Genomic DNA, 19,644 nt, shown 5'->3' with positions numbered 1-19,644 from the left:
ACCAAAATAACAACATGACGAGCATAAATTGAGAATGTGGAAACAAAGATCAATGTGCCTACAGCTTTTCCAATCATTTAAAGTAATTTTAAATACTTTTACATCTATTTCTACTTAGTTTAAATAACTTTAAAGAATAATAATATAATTATCATACAATAACTATCCCATTTACAACTACTTTATTACAAAACCTTACTTACATTTAATTAAAGGTATTTTTGTTTTTATCAACATCCCACCTTGATATAGTTGAACATATTCATTGGTACTACATATAACGGTAGCTTTTTCTGCATAAACAATGCAACGACTAAGGCTGTATTCAAATGCTGTATTGTGAGATCCACACAACATGAAGAGATGCATTTGAAGAAGAAAGTTAAGTACCTGAAGGATAAAGAAGGAGATGAATGTATAGATACGGTGAGATGACAAAGGGTGGGCAGAACTCAAATGGAACGTAAACACCAGCTTAGTCCAACTGGACCAAATAGTTGTATCTATGCCATAAGTTCAATGTAATACATATTCTTGAATTTTTTTTAACTTTGATCTGCCTTCATAAACAATATCAAATTGATTGTTTTGTTTGGTATTTATTTTCCTATTCTAGATGCCTTTGTGACAACACAGCAGAATATCAGCCAGTTTGATCAACAAACTATAACACAGCAGACGTTTGATCAACAGAGCCTGGCCCAAGGTTGTAGTTAAGATCAATTTGGTGGTCAATAATTGGAACTTTATTTGAATTCCTCTAGTAATTGTTGGAAATGTGTGCTTTGATTTAAATGTGAATTAAAACATTGAACAAAGTTATACTGCACATTGTTTTTGGTTAGCATGCCTTGAACTACACCCCTCCTTCAACCCAACAACGAAGGGGATGCTAGTTCATGGTTCTGATGAAACAATCTATACTGCATTGTAACCTTGAATTGAGCAGTTTAAAAATAGGCTTAACTGTCAGAGTCAGTCGTGAGGACCATGGTCATCATTTCACAATTGTTCAAGTGCTGCATCATTTGGGGTTTTAGTTTTCTGTATTGTCATTGTTTTTCCTGTGTACTAAGGGGCTTTTTGTATTAATTTGGAATTGTAGCACAATGGTTTTGTTACTGGATCAGTAAACCAGATGCCTAGACTAATGATAGAAACATGAGTTTAAATTCCATCATGGCAGCTAGGGAATTTAAATTCTGTTAGTTAAATAAATCTGGAATAAAAGACTAGTACAAGCATCAGTGACCATGAAACTATCAGATTATTGCAAAAACTTGAATGTTTTTAAGGGGAGAAATTCTGTCATCCTTACTCATTCTGGTCTAGTCTATACTAATATGGTTGGCTTTAATTACTATTCCAAAATGGACTAGTAAGCCACTCAGCTAAGTTTAAAAGACAGGACAACACTTTCTTGAAGGCAATTAGGGAAAGGCAGTAAATGCTGACCTAGTCAGGAATGGGAACATCATAAAAATGAATATAAATGATTCATTTCTAATGTTGCAACTTCAAAATATTATTTCAGGCTTTGCAGAATTGGAGTGGTTTATCATTTTCCATGTCTTTATTGGTGTAGTTTTATTTTCCAATACAGTATCCCAATTTCTTAAGTTAATTAAACCAGCTTCTGAGACTGTTTAACATGCCAAGGAATTACAGATGTTTGAAATAGGAACAAAAGTGGAGAGCTCGGCCATCCGGTTTGCTCCGCCATTCATTAAGATCATTCTTGATCTGTCATGCTTTGAATTCCACATTTCCACCTTTTGATTTGCCTATCTGGTGAGACTGTATCCACCTCAGCCTTAAAAAAAAAAAATTCAGTGACAGTTTCCACTGCCCTCTGGAGGTAGAGAGTTCCAAAGTTGCACAACCCTCATGTGAGGAAAACAAAATCTCCTCTCTGACTTAGTGGGCGGCACAGTGGTTAGCACTGCTGCCTCGCAGCGCCAGAGACCCGGGTTCAATTCCCGCCTCAGGCGACTGACTGTGTGGAGTTTGCACATTCTCCCCGTGTCTGCGTGGGTTTCCTCCGGGTGCTCCGGTTTCCTCCCACACTCCAAAGATGTGCAAGTTAGGTGAATTGACCATGCTAAATTGCCCGTAGTGTTAGGTAAAGGGGTAAATGTAGGGGTATGGGTGGGTTACGCTTCGGCGGGTCGGTGTGGACTTGTTGGGCCGAAGGGCCTGTTTCCACACTGTAAGTAATCTAATCTAATCTAATCTTAAAAGGGTGGCCTCTATTATTAAATAGTGTCCCCTAGTTCTGGATTTAACAGAACAGGAAACATCCTTTCCACATCCATCTCAGTAAGATCATCCAGTATCTTAAATACTTCAATCAGATCACCCCTCACCATTCAAACTCCTATCTACACTTCCCTCATGAAATGATCTACTTAGTCTAGGTATTAATCTAGTACAGTACATCTGAATTCCCTTCAAATCATTTACATACTTTCTTAAATTAGGACAGCAAAACTTCACACAGCATTCAAGATGTGGTCTCATTAATGCCTTGCATAACTGAATGTTATGACATGTGGTAAACCCCTCTGCAAATTTAAGCCGCAATACAAAAAAGATTCACCCTGTGCTGTAATCTGTTAAAATTCGAGAGGCAAAGAACTGTCCCCAAAATCACTATTTAAAGTCTAACGGAGAATATTAACTGACAAATATTTACAACTCCGTTCTCTTAAACTTACCTTTTGCCTTTCCCTGTACAATACTGGTCCTATAAAACTCCTGATTATGATTTACAAAAAAATCTAATCACGTTTCAAACTAGCCAGCTTTGCCGAGTGGCCTCTGTAGATTTTCCTCTGTCTTTTCTTCATCTTAGGGATTCTGTTTCACAGGTCTTTGATAGATAAGGTACCTTTAAGAGAGCAGATCTTTCTGCAAGCAGTTTCTCTAGTTGTTGGTGCTAGCTGCTCTTTGCCGCTCTGGGTAACTGTTCAAAATGTCCGATATTTATACCACAAAACATCAGGTCATTTCATTGGTTTTAATATTGTCAAAATATTAAGTTTTGTATCTTGGGGCATAATTTAAACTGGCCAAATTCAAATTTGTTTTTGTATCCTGGCAACACAGCTCTTAGCTATTTCGACCAAATGTTACATTGTTACCTTGTTCCGGACTCTTTGTGCTTCTCTAAATCCTTGCTAGCTTTTCAGTTCTCTTAAAGGTACAGTACCCCGTTATACCTTCATAACACTGAAGCAATAACATTTTTCAGAAAAACAAATTGCTGGAGAAACTCAGCACATCTGGCAGCATCTGTGCAGAGAGAAAAACAGTTTACGTTTTGAGTCCAGTGAGCTCCACCCCACCCACCCACCCCCTTGAGAATTGACAGCATCTAGGAAAAGTGGTATTACACTGTTGACAAGAATGAGTGGATAGTTGAGATGGAGCCCAGAGAGGGAGAGAAAAGAAACAAAATAAATGTTAGGCAGACAAAAGGATAGCTGATTGTAAGCCAGGGAAGAAAAAAAAAGACTAGATAGGTGGGATAATGGGAACTATGAATGTATGAAAATGGGATGGCTGTACTGAAAGCAATCTAAATCATAACAGAACTTCAGGTGTAGGGATGGGTACAAGACATGGAATAAAATGTTCAGACTCTAAAATTATTGAACTCGGTTGGGTCAGGAAGGCTACTAAGTTTCTCTAGCTTGAGCTGAGTCTTGCTGGAGAACTGCAGCAGGCCTGAGACAGAAATGTTGGCATGGGAACATAGTGATGCCTAGAAGTGATAGGCAAATGGAAGCTTGGTGTTCCACAAAGCAGTCACCCAGTCTGTGTTTTGTCTCCATAGTGTGGAGGAGACTGCTGTCTCCTGTCTCTCCTGTCTAGTGTCCTACCCACCTATCTGCTCACTGCTTTTTCCCACTACCCCTGTTATCAGCATATACGCCACTTGTTCCTAGATGCTATCCAATCTGAAGATGGTCAGCAGACTCAATATCAACTTTGTTTACTCTCCACAGATGCTGCCAAACCTGTTGAGTATCTCCAGTAATTTATATTTTTGTTTCAGATTTCCAACATCCATAGTTCTTTGTTTGATTCTTACTTTCATGTTTGATTTCTCTGATAGTGAAGGAAAGTGCCATGTTAGTGTTGACTACGTGTTGTATGCGTACTAACTGTGATTCATATCCCATCTACCAGTTTATGGTGCATTAGTTTAGAATGGCATTGTGATGGTGCAGATATGATGGGCTGAAGGGCCTGTACCAGTGTTGTACTGTTCTATGTTCAGTGTTCTTGGCACCTGAACACCCAAATTCTGTTGCATGTCAGAAATCTGCAGTCGTCTTCTGTTTAAATTATCTTTTTTTTCCTCCTTCCTATTCAAGTGAATAACTTCACATTTTTCCCACATTGCCCTCTGTTAGGTTTTTGTACACTCACTCAATGTATCTATATCCACCTGCACTTACTTTTTTTCTTCACAACATACTTTCCTACCTTTTGTGTCATCTAATTTTGTATTAGATATCTCCTCAAACATAATAATATGTGTGCTCTGCTTTAGAGCAATATTATTAGACAGGAAGTGACTGAGGAAGGTGACAAAACTATTCATCAGCGATAGGCGTAGAGATCAGTAGAGAGATTTACTATGGAAATTCTAGTGTTTGAGACCATGACAGCTAAAACACAGCTGCCAGTGGTGAGAAGAAAGGAATCAGTAATGCGTAAAGATGTCAAAATTAGATTAACAGAACTCATAAGCAGGAAGTAACTTCAAGACTCCAATTTATAACGTGCGTTTAGATCATGTTTATGAAATGACTGGTGTTTTTTGTGAATTGTAATGTTTTATTTTATTGGATTTGATGGTTCTCTTGTGGCTAGTTATGGTGTCATTGCATTTTTTAAAAGAGTAACAGGATAGAGAAGCATACACAGCTATCACTTAACAACTTGACAAATAATTATTCCACAATGTCATTTAAATATCAATTTTGAATGAGTCAAACAAATGAATTTATTGATTTTATTTTTAACTAGGTTTCACTATCGCTGATAGCTTTGGCCAACAGGGTCAGTTTACAGCTGTGCAACAGTTACAGGACTCCAGTAGCCTGGAGTCACAAGCTCTAACTCCCAGTTACCATCAGCAAAGTCTACTTCATGTGCCAACCACAGACAGCATTAATGTGGTGAGTATTAAATAATTGATTTTTTACACTAAATTCTTCAAGATATGCTTCTTGGTCAATCTTTTGAACTTAACTTTGAGAGCTGACTATTATATGAAAGGTTAGTTTATGAAATTGGAAATCAACTGTATAAAAACACAATCTAAAATGGGCCCACTAAAGATTTTAGTATCTACAATATAGTATTTTAAATACCCATTATGATATACAACAATCATAATGTTGAACCTTTCTTCTGATCATGGAAAAGTAATGGTACAGATGGTCATTCAGCCTGTAGAATCTGTCATCTGGATAATTATTTAATACACACATGTCCTGCATTCTATCCTATATAACTACCTGCAAATACGTCACATTCAGGCTAAAATGTGGAAGAGTGACCAGTTTCATTCTGGATAAGTTGGACATCTTAGTGATGTGGTTGAAATGCTGATGAGGCTATTGAAAAGGAGCAGATGTAATCCAAGAATTAAAGTTAGACCATTTAGAAGTAAAGTTAGAAAACACTTTTCCAAACAAATTGGAACAAATCTGATAGTTCCATTAGAAGATGCTGGTATACTTGGAGACTTTTTTGTGGGATAAGGGTATCCACAGGTATAGAGGTTAGGTGGTTAAATGATATAGGTAATGATCAGCAGTGTCGAATATGGCATTGCAAACATGAAGGACTGAGTAGCCTGCTTCTGTTTCTTTGTTCCTAAATTGTGTTTGGAGTTAAGTAAAGTGTTTGATACGGACAGTTATCTAATGTTTCTCTCTAATATTACCAAGAGTACTCTTTACAGTTCTCTTTTCAGTCTCGTTGCACCAATCCCACTATTATATTCAAATTGAAACAATAGAATGCAATTGGTTTAATTCAGCTTTATTTTGAAAAGAAAGCTCAAATTAAATTTTGACTTTTGAGTGCTGATGGTGAACATGCTGTGAGTCATTATTGGTTCAGTAGAAGGTAGGGATGGAAGAGCTTATTCAAGATTTGGTGGCCAATCATGGATCATACATCTGAGTGCACAGATAAGTAGCAGCTGATGTGCAGACAAACAAGGGCTGAAGTAGACTCAAGCCTGCTCCATCGTTTCATAAAATCATGGCTGAGTTGGTCGTAACCTCAAATCCACATTCCCGTCTACCCTGGTAACATTTATCACCTTGTTCAATAGGGAACTACCAATTTCTGCCTTAAAAATACTTAATGACACTACCTCCATTACTTTTTCCGAAAGAGTTCCGAACACTCGAGATACTCTTTGAGAAGGGATTTTGCCTCATTTGATTGAAATGAGCCACCCTTTCTTTTTTAAACAAGGACTCTTCGTTCCAGATTCTCCCATTAGAATAGACATTCTCTCGATGTTTATGTTTACTCTGTTTAGGATCTTTTGAATTTCAGTCAAGTTGTCTCCAACTGTTCGAAACTCCAGCAGATACAAGCTTAACCTATCCAATCTTTCCTCATAAAGCTAATCTACCTATTCCAGGTATTAGTCTTGTAAACTTTTTTGAACTGCTTCCAATGCATTTACATCCTTCTTTAAATATAGTGACTAAAACTGCACACATTTTCCAGATGTAGTCTCACCAGTGCCCTGTGTAATTTATGCACCACCTCTTCCTTACAATCAGTTCTCTCATGATTAAATGACAACATTCCATTGGCTATCCTATTTACTTGACGTACCTGCTTACTGGCCTTTTGCAACTCTTGCACTCGGACACTCAAATTTCTCTGCATTTCAAAACTCTGCAATCTCACACCATTTAGATAATATGCTTCTGTTTATTCCTCTTGCTAAAGCTGTCAATTGCGCATTTTTTCACATTGTACTCCATTTGCCAGGGTCTTTACCTATGCATTTAACCTATCCATATCTTTATTTTGCCCTTTTCACAACTTACTTTCCTATTTTCTTTGTGCTATCAGCAAGTTATGTAACCGTATCTTCCATTCCTTCATCAAAGTTATTTATGTAAATTGTAAACATTTAAAGTTTCAGCATGAATTTCTATGGTACACCTCTTGTCACATCTTTCCCATCAAAAAAAAATCCCATTTATATCTACGTGTTACTTCCTATTAACCAATATTCTTGTGACCATGCCAATATGCTATCCAGTAATCCATGAACAAAATCCACTGGCTCCCTTTTAACAACATAGCACATTATTTCCTCAAACATATTACATCCAATAGATTGGTCAAGTTGATTTCCCTTTCACAAAACCATGTTGACTCTCCTTGGTTACCTTGAATTATCTGAGTGGCTTGCTATAATTTGTTTAGCAATAATTTTTAATACATTTCCTATGACAGATGTTAAGCCAACTGTGGCCTAAAGTTTCTTTCTCCTGGTCTTCCTCCATTGTTGAATGAAAGACTTATTTTTGCTGTCTTCCAATCGAATGAGACTTTCCCTGAATCTAGAAAGTTTTGGAAATTTAAACCCAATTTGTTTTATTTTCTTGTGGGACATGGGCATCACTGGCTGGCCAGCATTTATTGCCCATCTCCAGTTGCCCTTGAGAACATGGTGATGAGGTGCCGCCTTGAACTGCTGAAATCCACATGCTGTAGGTAAAGCAGTGTTGTATCAACAATCTAACTTGCCATTTTTTTTGAAAGACCCTAGGCTGAAATCCATCAGGACACAGCACTTGTCAGCTTGCTGTCTCAGCATTCTTTCACACATTCAAAATTTCCCCTCCATATTATTATTTTGGTCATTCTTTGCTTTTTTTCTTGCATTCTGTCCAAGCTTCTGACCTGTCACCTGTCTTTGCACAAATAGATACTTTTACTTTATGTTTGTTAGTATCTTTAACTTTCCTCGTTAACCAGAGATGGTGAGTACATCCCTTGGATTTTTTTTATTTACTGGAATGTATCAATTCTATATATTCTGAACCATACCCTTGCAGGTCTCTCACTGCATCTCTATTGACCTATGCTTTAACCTAATTTTCCAATTCACTTAAGCCACCTCAGCTTTTGTGTGCTCATCACCGTGATCATCGGCACGGTGGCACAGTGGTTAGCATTGCTGCCTCACAGCGCCTGAGACCCGGGTTCAATTCCCGCCTCAGGTGACTGACTGTGTGGAGTTTGCACATTCTCCCCGTGTCTGCGTGGGTTTCCTCCGGGTGCTCCGGTTTCCTCCCACAGTCCAAAGATGTGCAGGTCAGGTGAATTGGCCATGCTAAATTGCCTGTAGTGTTAGGGACAGAGGTAAATGTAGGGGAATGGGTCTGGGTGGGTTGCGCTTCGGCGGGTCGGTGTGGACATGTTGGGCCGAAGGGCCTGTTTCCACTCTGTAATGTAATGTAATGTAATGTAATCTAATCTAATCATTGCCCCCATTTTTGAAAATGCCTCGGGAGTTCAGTTCATTCTCCGTCAAGCTGAATGTAAAATTCATTCCCATTATAGTCAGGGTACCTTTATTGTAAGATTGTTCGTTAGTTTCATCTCATTGCATGTTATGTCTAGTATATCTTCCTCGATGGCTGCAGAACATGCTGTGGTAAGAAACTATCCTGAAAATTGTGATGAGGTCTTCACCTACTGTACCTTTGCAGGCCAGAGATAGATGAAAATCTGCTGTGATTATTACTATACCTTTCTGATGAGCTCCCATTTTTTTTCCGTTATGGTTCATTGTGCTGTGTGGTTAGTGTCAGTGAGCTTCCCATAAGTGACCTCTCGCCTTAATCATTTCTCATTTCTGCCCAAGCTATTTTCTATTTCCTGGTTTCCTGAAATTGATCATTCTTCTCTATTGTTTAGGTGAAGCCTGTCCCAATGGTACAGATCCACCTTCCCAATACTGGTGGGAGTGCCCCACTAACTAGAATCCACTTACCCACACCAGCCATTGAGTCACACATTCCTGTCTCTTACTTGATTTGCTTATGCATATTTGCAAGTGGCTCAGTTAATTAGCAGTTAGAAGTGTGTGGTGATACATCTTAGTAGAAAGAACATGGAGATACAATATAAAATAAAGGGTGCTATTCTAAGGTTGTGTAGGAGCAGAGAAATGTGGGTGTATATGTGATAAAACATTATCACATGGCAAGATATTTGGAGAGAACAGTTAGTAGAGCATACAGTACCTTTTGGATTTATTAGTAGGAATCTAGAGTGCGACACCAAGGATGTTATGCTCACCTTGTGTTCTACATTAATTAGACTTCATCTGGTGTATTGTGTACAGTTTGGGCACTACACTTCAGGATGAGAATATATTGGAAAGAGTGCAGAAGAAGAATGGCTCCAGAGAGGAGAAACTACAGTTATGAAGAAAGATTGGAGAAGTTGAGACTTTTTTTTTCCTTGGCGAGAAGATGACTCTATGACTATCACACCATGACTAAGACAGTTGAAGGGAAATTTTCAAATCAAGAAGAGACTGGACAGTGTAAAAATGGAGAAACTATTCCCACTTGTAAAAGGATTGAGAATAAGAGGACACAGATTTGAAGTGAATGCAATATGTGCAAAATCTTTTTCTCACAGCCAAGTAGTTGGTGTATAGGATATACTGCTTGGAAGTGTGGTAGAAGCAGGTTCACTTGATTGTTTATGTTAAAATAACGTTCAGGGCTACAGGGAACTGGGAGGAGGATGGCGCTAAGTCATAATGGTCGTTCAGAGAATTGGTGAAGACGTAATAGGCTGAATGACCTGTGGACCGGATTATTTCAACTAGTTGTTCAATACATTGTAGCCATAAAGTGAACATATTTCTGTTAATGATCTAAATCTCCTTATTGATTAATTACTATATTTCTTTCACTGCCTTCTCTGGGTATGAGGGTGTTCTTTTCTTTGTCGAATCTTTCAGCTTCAGTATTGTGAGACAGATGTAATACTATGCATTTTGGCACAAATAAAAACAATTTCCATTCACTAAGTTTGGAAATCACTTGTTTTGTAATGAAAACTGCAAAATTCAGTAACGAGTGTAATTCAATGTTTTAGTTTCAGTTGATGTGATGACCTTTCATAAGTTTTTTTTTAAAAATGACTTTCATATTTTGTTTGTACACATTCTACAGACGACCCGTTTATTGCATGAGCCGTCATCCGGAAACCTGCATCTTCAAAGCCATCGCTCAACATTCCATTCCGACAGTGAGGACCAAGTTAGACGAACATACAGGTTAGAGTCAGTGAGAGCTTTTTTGTGTGTGTTGGCAGAACTTTCTGTCTTAGTTTATTTTATACTGTTCTGTTCAACTTTCAATGTCATCATTTCGGGTCAATCATAACCTGGCTCAATCGTCAGACATTTGCAGAGAGACATGGGTTCAGGTCAGAATTGATCATATAAGTGCCTCAAGTTTCAATCCATTATTACACTTACGGAAGAAACGGTAAAGCTAGCTGCTAACTTTCTCTTCAAGTGGGCATAGGGGAATTTCTATTGCATGACCTTGAAAAGAACAGGGTTTTCTCCCGGTAAACCCGCAATTGAAGATGCTAAAATTATTCCACATTTTTGGAGAGAATAACCAGGTAATGTTTTCTTCAAAACAGTGTCCCAGCCATTTGCCCAGTGTAGGTCCTACTTCTTTAGCGTAGAAGTTGTGATGCCGGAAACATTGCTGACAACTTACTCAAAGACCCCATTCCGAGATTTGGGATGGGAATCAATGGTTGGCAAAGCAATGGACAGAGACTGCTGCCCTGTTGCACTTCCACCTCCTGTCACTGTTCCAAGGAATTTTCACCAGCCAGTGAACATCAAGTGCGAAATGTAAATTAAAGGCAACACAAACTTTCTAGTAAATGACTGATAACATTTTAAACTTTAAATTAGTGCAATTGGCTATATGCTTATCCTGAATTGTTGATCACATTTGTATTTGCACTTCTCTTGATCTGTTTTCGGTTTTGTTTTTATGAATTGCTGTTCATCTTGCCCTCCACGTGAAGTAATGCAAAGCCCATGCCACATACTGGGCAGAATCTTTCTCTGCTGAGAAGTGGCATGGTGCACTGAAAAGCTTGCCAGGGCATCACTTGAGTGTCTGAATGGCACATGAGCTTTCTAGTTTGTGGTGTTTTAGAAAAAAAGAAAATCAGAAGGTTCAGGCCACAACTTTGCAGCCTCTGGGCAAGTTTGGAATATATAAGCAATGACACTCAGGCTGTTTTTTTTTCTGCCCCCACATTCAATGCCTGATTCCTCACTTGGTTTGATTCATGGATCAGTAGTTCCTTTATTGTCTACTTTGTCACTAATGTCAGTTCTTAAATTAGCTTTCATCTATGATAGAACGGTACCAGATAATCATGTCTCATTTTTTTCCCTATACCTTCCTGCAAATCTAGAAGAAAGAATTCTATTTATAGAAAATTATTCCTTGAAACTAACCAATGTGTTGATCTTTAAAGAATTTGATGACACTTTCTGTATTCCCAGGTGTGAGTTCTGCACGAAAGGTTTCAAGAAATCAAGCCATCTGAAACAGCATGTACGTTCTCACACTGGCGAAAAACCCTTCAAATGCCTCCAGTGCAGTCGATGTTTCGTCTCCTCAGGAGTTCTGAAAGCTCATCAGCGGACACACACAGGTAGTGGATTGAACAAAAGAATTAACTTCTGTTTATAGCACCTTTTCATCATTTCGGGAGATTTCAAGGTATTCTGCACTTTAGAGATTGAGCAACATCTGACAAGCAGCAATGACATTGCACTTTTTTCTGATGAATTATTAAACATGAGATATAATGATTCAGCTATCTCTTTTCTAATTGTTTTTAAAAATCGTGATGCAATCAATCCAGACATTGGGTTTTATTGAGTTTATTTAATTTACTGAATATGTGTATTTTTAAAATTCTAAATACACTTGCCTCTTTTTTTCCCTTATTTAATAATATTTCTACCATTTCTATCTTCCTTCTATTTACTAAAGCAAAACATTTATTTAGTTTATCTGCTGTCTTTCTGTCATTACTTGTGCAGGTATTATCTGGGTTATTTCTTAATGATCCTATTCCCATTACAGCCCTGTTTTTTTTTATTTTAAATTTTATATTTCTGAAAAATATTTTGTTTAATGTTCCTCACAAATCTAATTTCATGACCATCTCATCATCTTTATCTTTATTTTGTTTTACTTGACTATATTCTTAATGTCTTCTGATTCTCTTGTAGTATTCCAGCTGTGGTCTGACTAATGCATTGTACAGTTTTATCAAAACCTCCCTACCTTTATACTCCATTCCCTTCGAAATAAGGGCCAACATTCCATTTGCCTTCCCTAATGCCTCTGCTCTTAGATGCTAGGTTTTGTTAATCATGGTTGAGGACTCTCCAATCCTCCTATTCTGTAGCTTTCTGCAGTCTTCCTGCATTCAACTCCTCTGTCCTTGCTGACAAAGTGCATAACCTCTCATTTTCCCACATTATAATAAATAACCGTCAACTAGCAGCTTTCAAAATCCTGCAATTCCCTGCCTAAGGACATTGTGGTTTAACCTACAGTATGTAGACTGCAGAGGTTCAAGAAGGCAGCTCACCACCACCACCTTGAGGGCAACAAGGGATAGGCAATAAATACTGTCTGAGGAGCAGGAGAATCGACGTTTTGGGCAAAAGCCTTTCATCAGGAGAAGGGCTTCCTGATGAAGGGCTTTTGCCCAAAACGTTGATTCTCCTGCTTCTTGGATACTACCTGACCTGCTGTGCTTTTCCAGCATCACACACTTGACTCTGACCTCCAGCATCTGCAGTCCTCACTTTCTCCTAATAAAAAATACTGTCCAGCCAGTGACATCAGTACACTCAACTTCCTTATCCACGTTATTAATACGTAGCATAAATATGTGGCCTCAGCGTTAATCCCTGTGGCAATCTACCAGTTACACATTGCATCCTGAAAATGCCCATGTATTCATGCTAACATACTATCTCCAACACCATGGGCTCTTATTAAGTAGTCTAATGTTTAATTTAGCTGTTCTGCGCATTTTATTTTATTTTTGTATGCAATTATTGAGCATTTGGTGAACAGACTTGCCAGTTAGACTTAGACCGATTTTTATGATTTGGGCCTTATTAACATCAGCTAATAGAATTAGAGCTGCTTGCACCGATCAAGTTCCTTACAGACACTTAATTAATCAGGGAGGTAGTAAGTTCATAGGGCAACCAATCTTGATGAGCCTGTGGCAGTCCTTTAAAGGGTAGGGTTAGAAGTGTCATAGAGTCATAGAGATATGCAGCATGGAAACAGACCCTCTCGGTCCAGCCCGTTCATGCCGACCAGATATCCCAATGTAATCTAGTCCCATTTGCCAGCAGTTGTCACATATCCCTCTAAACCCTTCCTATTCATATACCCATACAGATGCCTTTTAAATGTTGCAATTGTATCAGCCTCCACCATTTCCTCTGGCAGCTCATTCCATACATGTACCACCCTCTGTGTGAAAAGGTTGCCCCTTGGGTCTCTTTTATATCTTTCCCCTCTCACCCTGAACCTATGTCCTCTAATTGTGGACTCCCCCAACCCCCCCAAAAAAACCTTGTCTGTTTATCCTATCCATGCCCCTCATGATTTTATAAACCTCTATAAGATCACCCCTCAGCCTCTGACCCTCCAATGTCAAGTGTGGAAGAGAGTGTTGGCTTGCAGTGCAGCATTTTTTTTGTAGCTTCCAAAAACGACTTGAGGAACTTGGCAAATAGGCGAATAGGACTTGCTTCTAGTTTTACTTCACTGCAAGAAAGGAGTCATTAAATACTGCTATTGGAATTGGAGTCTTGGGTTGTATATTCTTTCCGACTTTTGCCCATGTCATCTGTTACTGTTTGTAATTGGAACTCTAGTCAACTATGTTGAGGTCCACCTAAAAAAGGGTTGGGCTTCTGCATGTTTCTGGTCACCCTGGCTTTAGGAGCAAGTTGAGTGGTAGCAAGGCATAAATTGGGCCCAATTTGTCTGAGTTTGAATCAGATGTAATAAGAAGTACAAACGTTTGAAAAAAAGTCAAGTAAATAGAAATATCTGCCAATCTGAACAGTGACTGGTTTATTCACTTGGAAACTAAATTGAGACAAAATGACTGACCCTGACATGTATCAAAAGAAGATGTCAAAATTATTTCATAGTAACCTTGGAAGGTTAATTGAATATATACAAAGTTGCAGAGAATTGGGCCTATTTGGAGAATTCTTTCAGAGTGCTAGAATGGTGCGGTGGGTTGAATGGTCTGCACAATTTTATGTGATTTTGATTTTGGTTTTTAACTCCTGTAATGTGACATTAGCAATAATAAGATCAACACCAGCTTAAATTTTGTCAATGGTTTTGATTCAAATGAACATTTAACATTTATAGATGACTGGAAATATGTCTCCATATGTTTAAAGGTATCAAAGCTTTCAAATGCACTGTTTGTGATGCCACCTTTACTACCAATGGGAGCCTAACAAGGCACATGGTAATTCATACCAGTCTGAGACCATTTAAGTGCCCATTCTGTGATGATACTTTCCGAACATCACTTCACTGCAAGAGGCACATGAAGATTCATCAAGTAACGGTAGGAGTTGGAGGTATGGAGTGCTTTATCTGTAAACACCAAGTCGTAGCCTGTATTTTATGTAAAGACAGGATGTACAATGAAACATTCATCATCTATACTCTTTTTATCCACACTCTTCATTTGAACCAGTAATATTCTGAAGGGACTTGACAGGGGAGATACTGAAAGTAAGTTTACTGCATGAATATCCTTGAATTCGGAGCCATGGTCTCTGGATAAGACATCATTCCTTTAGAATGATGATCTGAAGAAATACATTCACTTAGAGGGTTATGAATCTACAATATTGTCTACTGCAGTGAAATACAGATCCTTAGTTATTACATAAATGAATGTCTGAGGTAGATAGATGGTTGGTGTCTGGGAATCCAGACTTATGAAGATCAAGCAGAAAAGTGAAGTTGAGTTTGAAAATCAGCCATGACCATTTTGAATGTGGAGCATGCTCAAGGGAACATATGGTCTCTGCTCCAATTTCTTCGTTGCCTCTCTCTAATTGCCCTCGAGAATATGAGACACCATTTTGAACTGGTGCAATCCATTTGGGTAAACGTACATCCACAGTGTTATTAGGAAGAGTTCCAGGGTTTTCAGCCAGCAACAGTGAAGGGTAGCAAAAGATTCCAAGTTAAGCTGGTATGTGGATTGGAAGGAAAGTTGCAGGTGGTGGTGTTCGTATGCACCAGATGCCCTTGTTCTCAAGGTCTGTGAAGTCATGGTTTTGGATGGTGCTGGCGAAACACCATCTTGGATTGTGTACACAGTACTGCATCAATAGAGTGGAGAAAATAAGTACTTAAGGTAGTGGATGTAGGTTTGCTTGCTGAGCTGGAAGGTTTGTTTTCAGATATTTTGTCACCATACTAGCTAACATCTTCAGTGAGCCTCTGGATGAAGCACTGGTAGTGTAGCCCGCTTTCTATTTATATGTTTGGGTTTCCTTGGGTTGGTAATATCATTTCCTGTGGTGATGTCATTTTCATCGGTGATGTCACTTCCCATTCTTTTTCTTGGGGTGGTAAATGGGATCCAAGTAAAAGTGTTTGTTGATAGAGTTCCGGTTAGAATGCCATGCTTCTAGGAATTCTTGTGTGTGTCTCTGTTTAGCTTGTCCTCGGATGGATGTGTTGTCCCAGTCGAAGTGATGTCCTTCCTCATCTCTATGCAAGGATACTAGTGAACGTGACGAAGCTGCATTAGAACATTATTTCAACACACCACCACACACTGCAGCTCAGAGGAACTATGCAGAGCAGAGGAAAATCACCTATACAGTGTATTCAAAAAGAATGGGTACCCAATGAACACAGTCCACCGATTTCTCAGCGACAAACCCAAACAAGCAGACAAAACGCATTCAGAAACCCTAGCCACCAATATCAAAGACATCTTGGAAATGACTGCCAGACTACTCAGACCCCTTGGCATCATGGTAGCCCACAAACCCACTAACACACCAAAACAGCAGCTAATGAACTTGAAAGACCTTACACAGACAACAAGCAAAACTAACGTATTTTACAAAATACCTTGCAAGAACTGTAACAAAGACTACATTGGACAAACGAGCAGAAAATTAGCCACCAGGATACATGAACATCAACTCGCCACACAAAGACATAACCTACTCTCACTATTATCCTTGCATACGGATGAGAAAAGACACTACTTCAACTGGGACAACACATTCATCCTAGGACAAGTCAAACCGAGACATGCACAAGAATTCTGGGAAGCATGGCGTTCCAACTCTATCAACAAACGCATTGACTTGGATCCCATTTACCACCCTCTGAGAAAAAGGATGGGAAATGACATCACCATAGGAAATGACGTCCCCACAACAAATGGCATCACCAACCCAAAGAAACCCAAACACATAAGTAGAAAGTGGCTACACCACCAGTGCCTCATCCGGAGGCTCACTGAAGATGTTAACTAAAATGGTGACGAAACGTCCAAAAACGAACCTTCCAGCTCAGGGAGCAAACCTACATCCAGAACCTCAACCTGAGCTACAAATCCTCTCAAAACTTGCTGATTTAAGGCAGTGGATTGGGTGCCACAAAAATTGCCGACTACGAAATATCTATGTTTGTGATTACTCACTTGTAAACTCATTAAAGTTCACAAAGCACCACTTACTCTTCCCACTTTAATTACTGTTACAACTAACCTAATTACACTGTTATTCATCCACCTGGTTTAATATTGGCTCAGAATTGTTACTTTGCTTTATTGTAGCCATGCAAGCATTTTTCCTGCTTCCAAATTGGATTGTAGGAACCAAATGAGAGTTGCAGCAACATGATAATTAATGGAGTTTTGGATTTTTTGAACAATGGTTGATAAAGAATGGAAAAGAAATGGAAAAATGGATAACAGCACCTTGCGTTAGGTGCCATTTTTAGTTTAAGATTAAAGAACATTTGATGTTACGAATATCACAGTAATAAAGATTATTTTGATTAGCTTTATTACTGTAAAAATATATATTTGGCCTTTTATGCTTGAACTGGAAAGCAGCCAATTTGTTAGACCCACCATTCCCTGAGTCTGTCTGCTGTCTATACTTTAACTGGTTTTTATCATTGGTAATGAGGTTGAAATCTCTTTCATCTGTGATATAAGAACTTTTTTTCTCCTTGTCTTATCATCTAGATGAAGATGATGAAAATCTAGAAAGGCCTGTTGTGCGAAGGTCACGGATTGGAATCATCACATTTACAGATGAGGAGACAGCGGAATTAGCCAAAACTGAAACACGATTAGATGCCACTGTTTCGGAAAAAGTATTAGTCCAATCAGCAGCAGAGAAAGATCGAGTCAGTGAAATCAAGGATAAGAGTACAGAGGTGGAAGAAGAGCCTAAACATGCAAATCAATGCACATTTTGCACAAAGAGTTTCAAAAAGCCTAGTGACTTAGTTAGGTGAGAATTGACATTTTTTTTGTTTAAGTTTCTATTCTGAAACATCATTTTTCTGTACATATTTGTCTCCTTCCCTCCTCTCCTTTTGCTGTTGCACTTTGCTGTGCAAATATGAACCTAAGCATCCAGTTGACTCCATTATAAATCTTGACTACTTTTAATTTGAAAAATTGTAGACTTGCCTGTCTCTCTCATAGTTTAATCCTCACTACAGGATTGGAACATATATTCTAGGCCGACTCACTCATTTCATATCTGATAGTTCCAGTGGTTCAGGTGGAAGGCGAAGGTCCAATGATCAATTCGAGGAGAGTGAGGAACTCTTCTAAGATCCCAGTTAATGTTTGTTTTACAACTGATGCTGTTAAAAACAGATTTGTTTCTTTGCTCTGTACAAGATTTAGTCATTTTGAAAATGGCAGCTACATTTGCTTACATCGCACTAGTTCAAGCTAATTTGTTATATGCAAGCTTCTCTGGGGACTTCGGATTATGCATAAACCTAGATGTCTCTTCTTTATGTTTATGTCCTGCAACATCTTAACTTTAGCCTGACTGTTCCAGAGAAGAGGTGGGCAGAGGTGAGGGAGGATAATTTAAAGATGTTGACCTGCATTATTGCCAGTTTGTATCCTTATATTCTGTTAAGGGAGACAGCTACCTGTTCACCCACTCAAAGCAATAGAGCTCAGCAGTGGGGGAATAATAAAATTAGCGCTGATTTGAATCTTGACCATACAGATTGAATTGAATTCTAGTTACTTATTTATATGGTGGTGTAGTTCAACATAACATGAGTTTGCAAAATCCTATTCTAGTTCTTGGTACTTGAAACCCATGATATGAAATTGATTGTTATGAGGCAACATTTGGAATAAATCCTAGTTTAGTTTGTTCATGAGAGGTGGATGTTGCTGACAATGTCACACATGTTTTTTTTTCCATCCCTTCCCTGGTTGCCTTTAAGGGATAGTGATGAACTGTTTTTGAATAGATAGACTCTTGAAAGTGAAATGAAAGTCACCATAGTCCCAGAGAACCGTAGACACTCTCATTACAAAGAGGGCACTCGTGGTGATTTTAATTTGAAGGTCACTATGCCTCAGGTGAAGGATGAGGTTGAGAAAGCAGCGCCTTCATGGTATCCTGAGCCAGCATTAGACTCACTCTGCATTGCAGACCAGCCATACAGTTAATTGAACTAACTGACCCCCTAGATGGACTGTTATCATGCAGTTGACTGTTCTGAGGAGTGATTTTTGCTTCAACTAAGTGCCAAAGTGCAAAGCACTCCATTCCTAAGTCTTATTAGGTTTGATTGAGGTAAACACAAAACCCATACAAAAAAGAAGGGGAAAAATGACTTAAAGATAAACTTACAATACCTTTTAAATAATGTTCTCTAACTACCACTAGGAATTACTTTTGTGATTTTGAAGTTTGCATACATTCCCAAATAATGTTTAACACAATTTTAAAAAAAGTTCAATCAATGGTATATTGAGGTGAATGCTCATCTTTGCATCCCCTTTTCAAGAATTAAGAGAAATTTTCAGCTGACAAACTGATACTGAAACAAAGGCTGAACAGTACTCCAATGCCAGGAAGAGTTTTGTTTTAAAATTAAGTATTTGAGAGATTAATTCAAAGTAATTATGGAAAATAATGGACAAGAAATTTCCATTCTTGCTCTCTTTTTTTCTTTTTTTGTTCTTCTAGTTATAATGTTCACTTGTCTTTTCTGGGTTCTATACCTACAAGTTAATCAAGAGAAGAAAGATATTTCTTAATTCCCATCTTTAACCTTTTTTCCCTTTTTTTTTTGTTCAGATCCGAAAGCATTTGCCAAAAAGTTGCAATGTCAAACTAGCAATCTCTCTGATACCCAAAAATAATATTTGGGAAACTCTCCTTCTATCCATCAATATTTAAACTGCCTTTATTGCTAAGAC

At 38.4% G+C, this 19,644-nt stretch overlaps 1 protein-coding gene across 2 annotated transcripts in view; it reads left to right on the top strand.

The window, feature by feature from the left end:
* LOC122549212 (zinc finger protein 236-like) overlaps positions 1–19,644 on the top strand; it is a 159,007-nt gene that overhangs the window by 82,830 nt on the left and 56,533 nt on the right. For both annotated transcript variants that reach the window (XM_043688635.1, XM_043688634.1), the window contains exons 15-20: positions 617–706; positions 5,041–5,192; positions 10,257–10,360; positions 11,627–11,778; positions 14,585–14,770; positions 17,422–17,692. In XM_043688635.1, coding sequence (XP_043544570.1) covers positions 617–706; positions 5,041–5,192; positions 10,257–10,360; positions 11,627–11,778; positions 14,585–14,770; positions 17,422–17,692 — 955 coding nt within the window. The remainder of the gene's footprint in view (positions 1–616; positions 707–5,040; positions 5,193–10,256; positions 10,361–11,626; positions 11,779–14,584; positions 14,771–17,421; positions 17,693–19,644) is intronic.

Source organism: Chiloscyllium plagiosum, chromosome 4 (assembly GCF_004010195.1).
Source record: "Chiloscyllium plagiosum isolate BGI_BamShark_2017 chromosome 4, ASM401019v2, whole genome shotgun sequence".
NCBI classification, from domain to species: domain Eukaryota; kingdom Metazoa; phylum Chordata; class Chondrichthyes; order Orectolobiformes; family Hemiscylliidae; genus Chiloscyllium; species Chiloscyllium plagiosum.
This window is presented reverse-complemented; position numbering and strand designations above follow the sequence as displayed.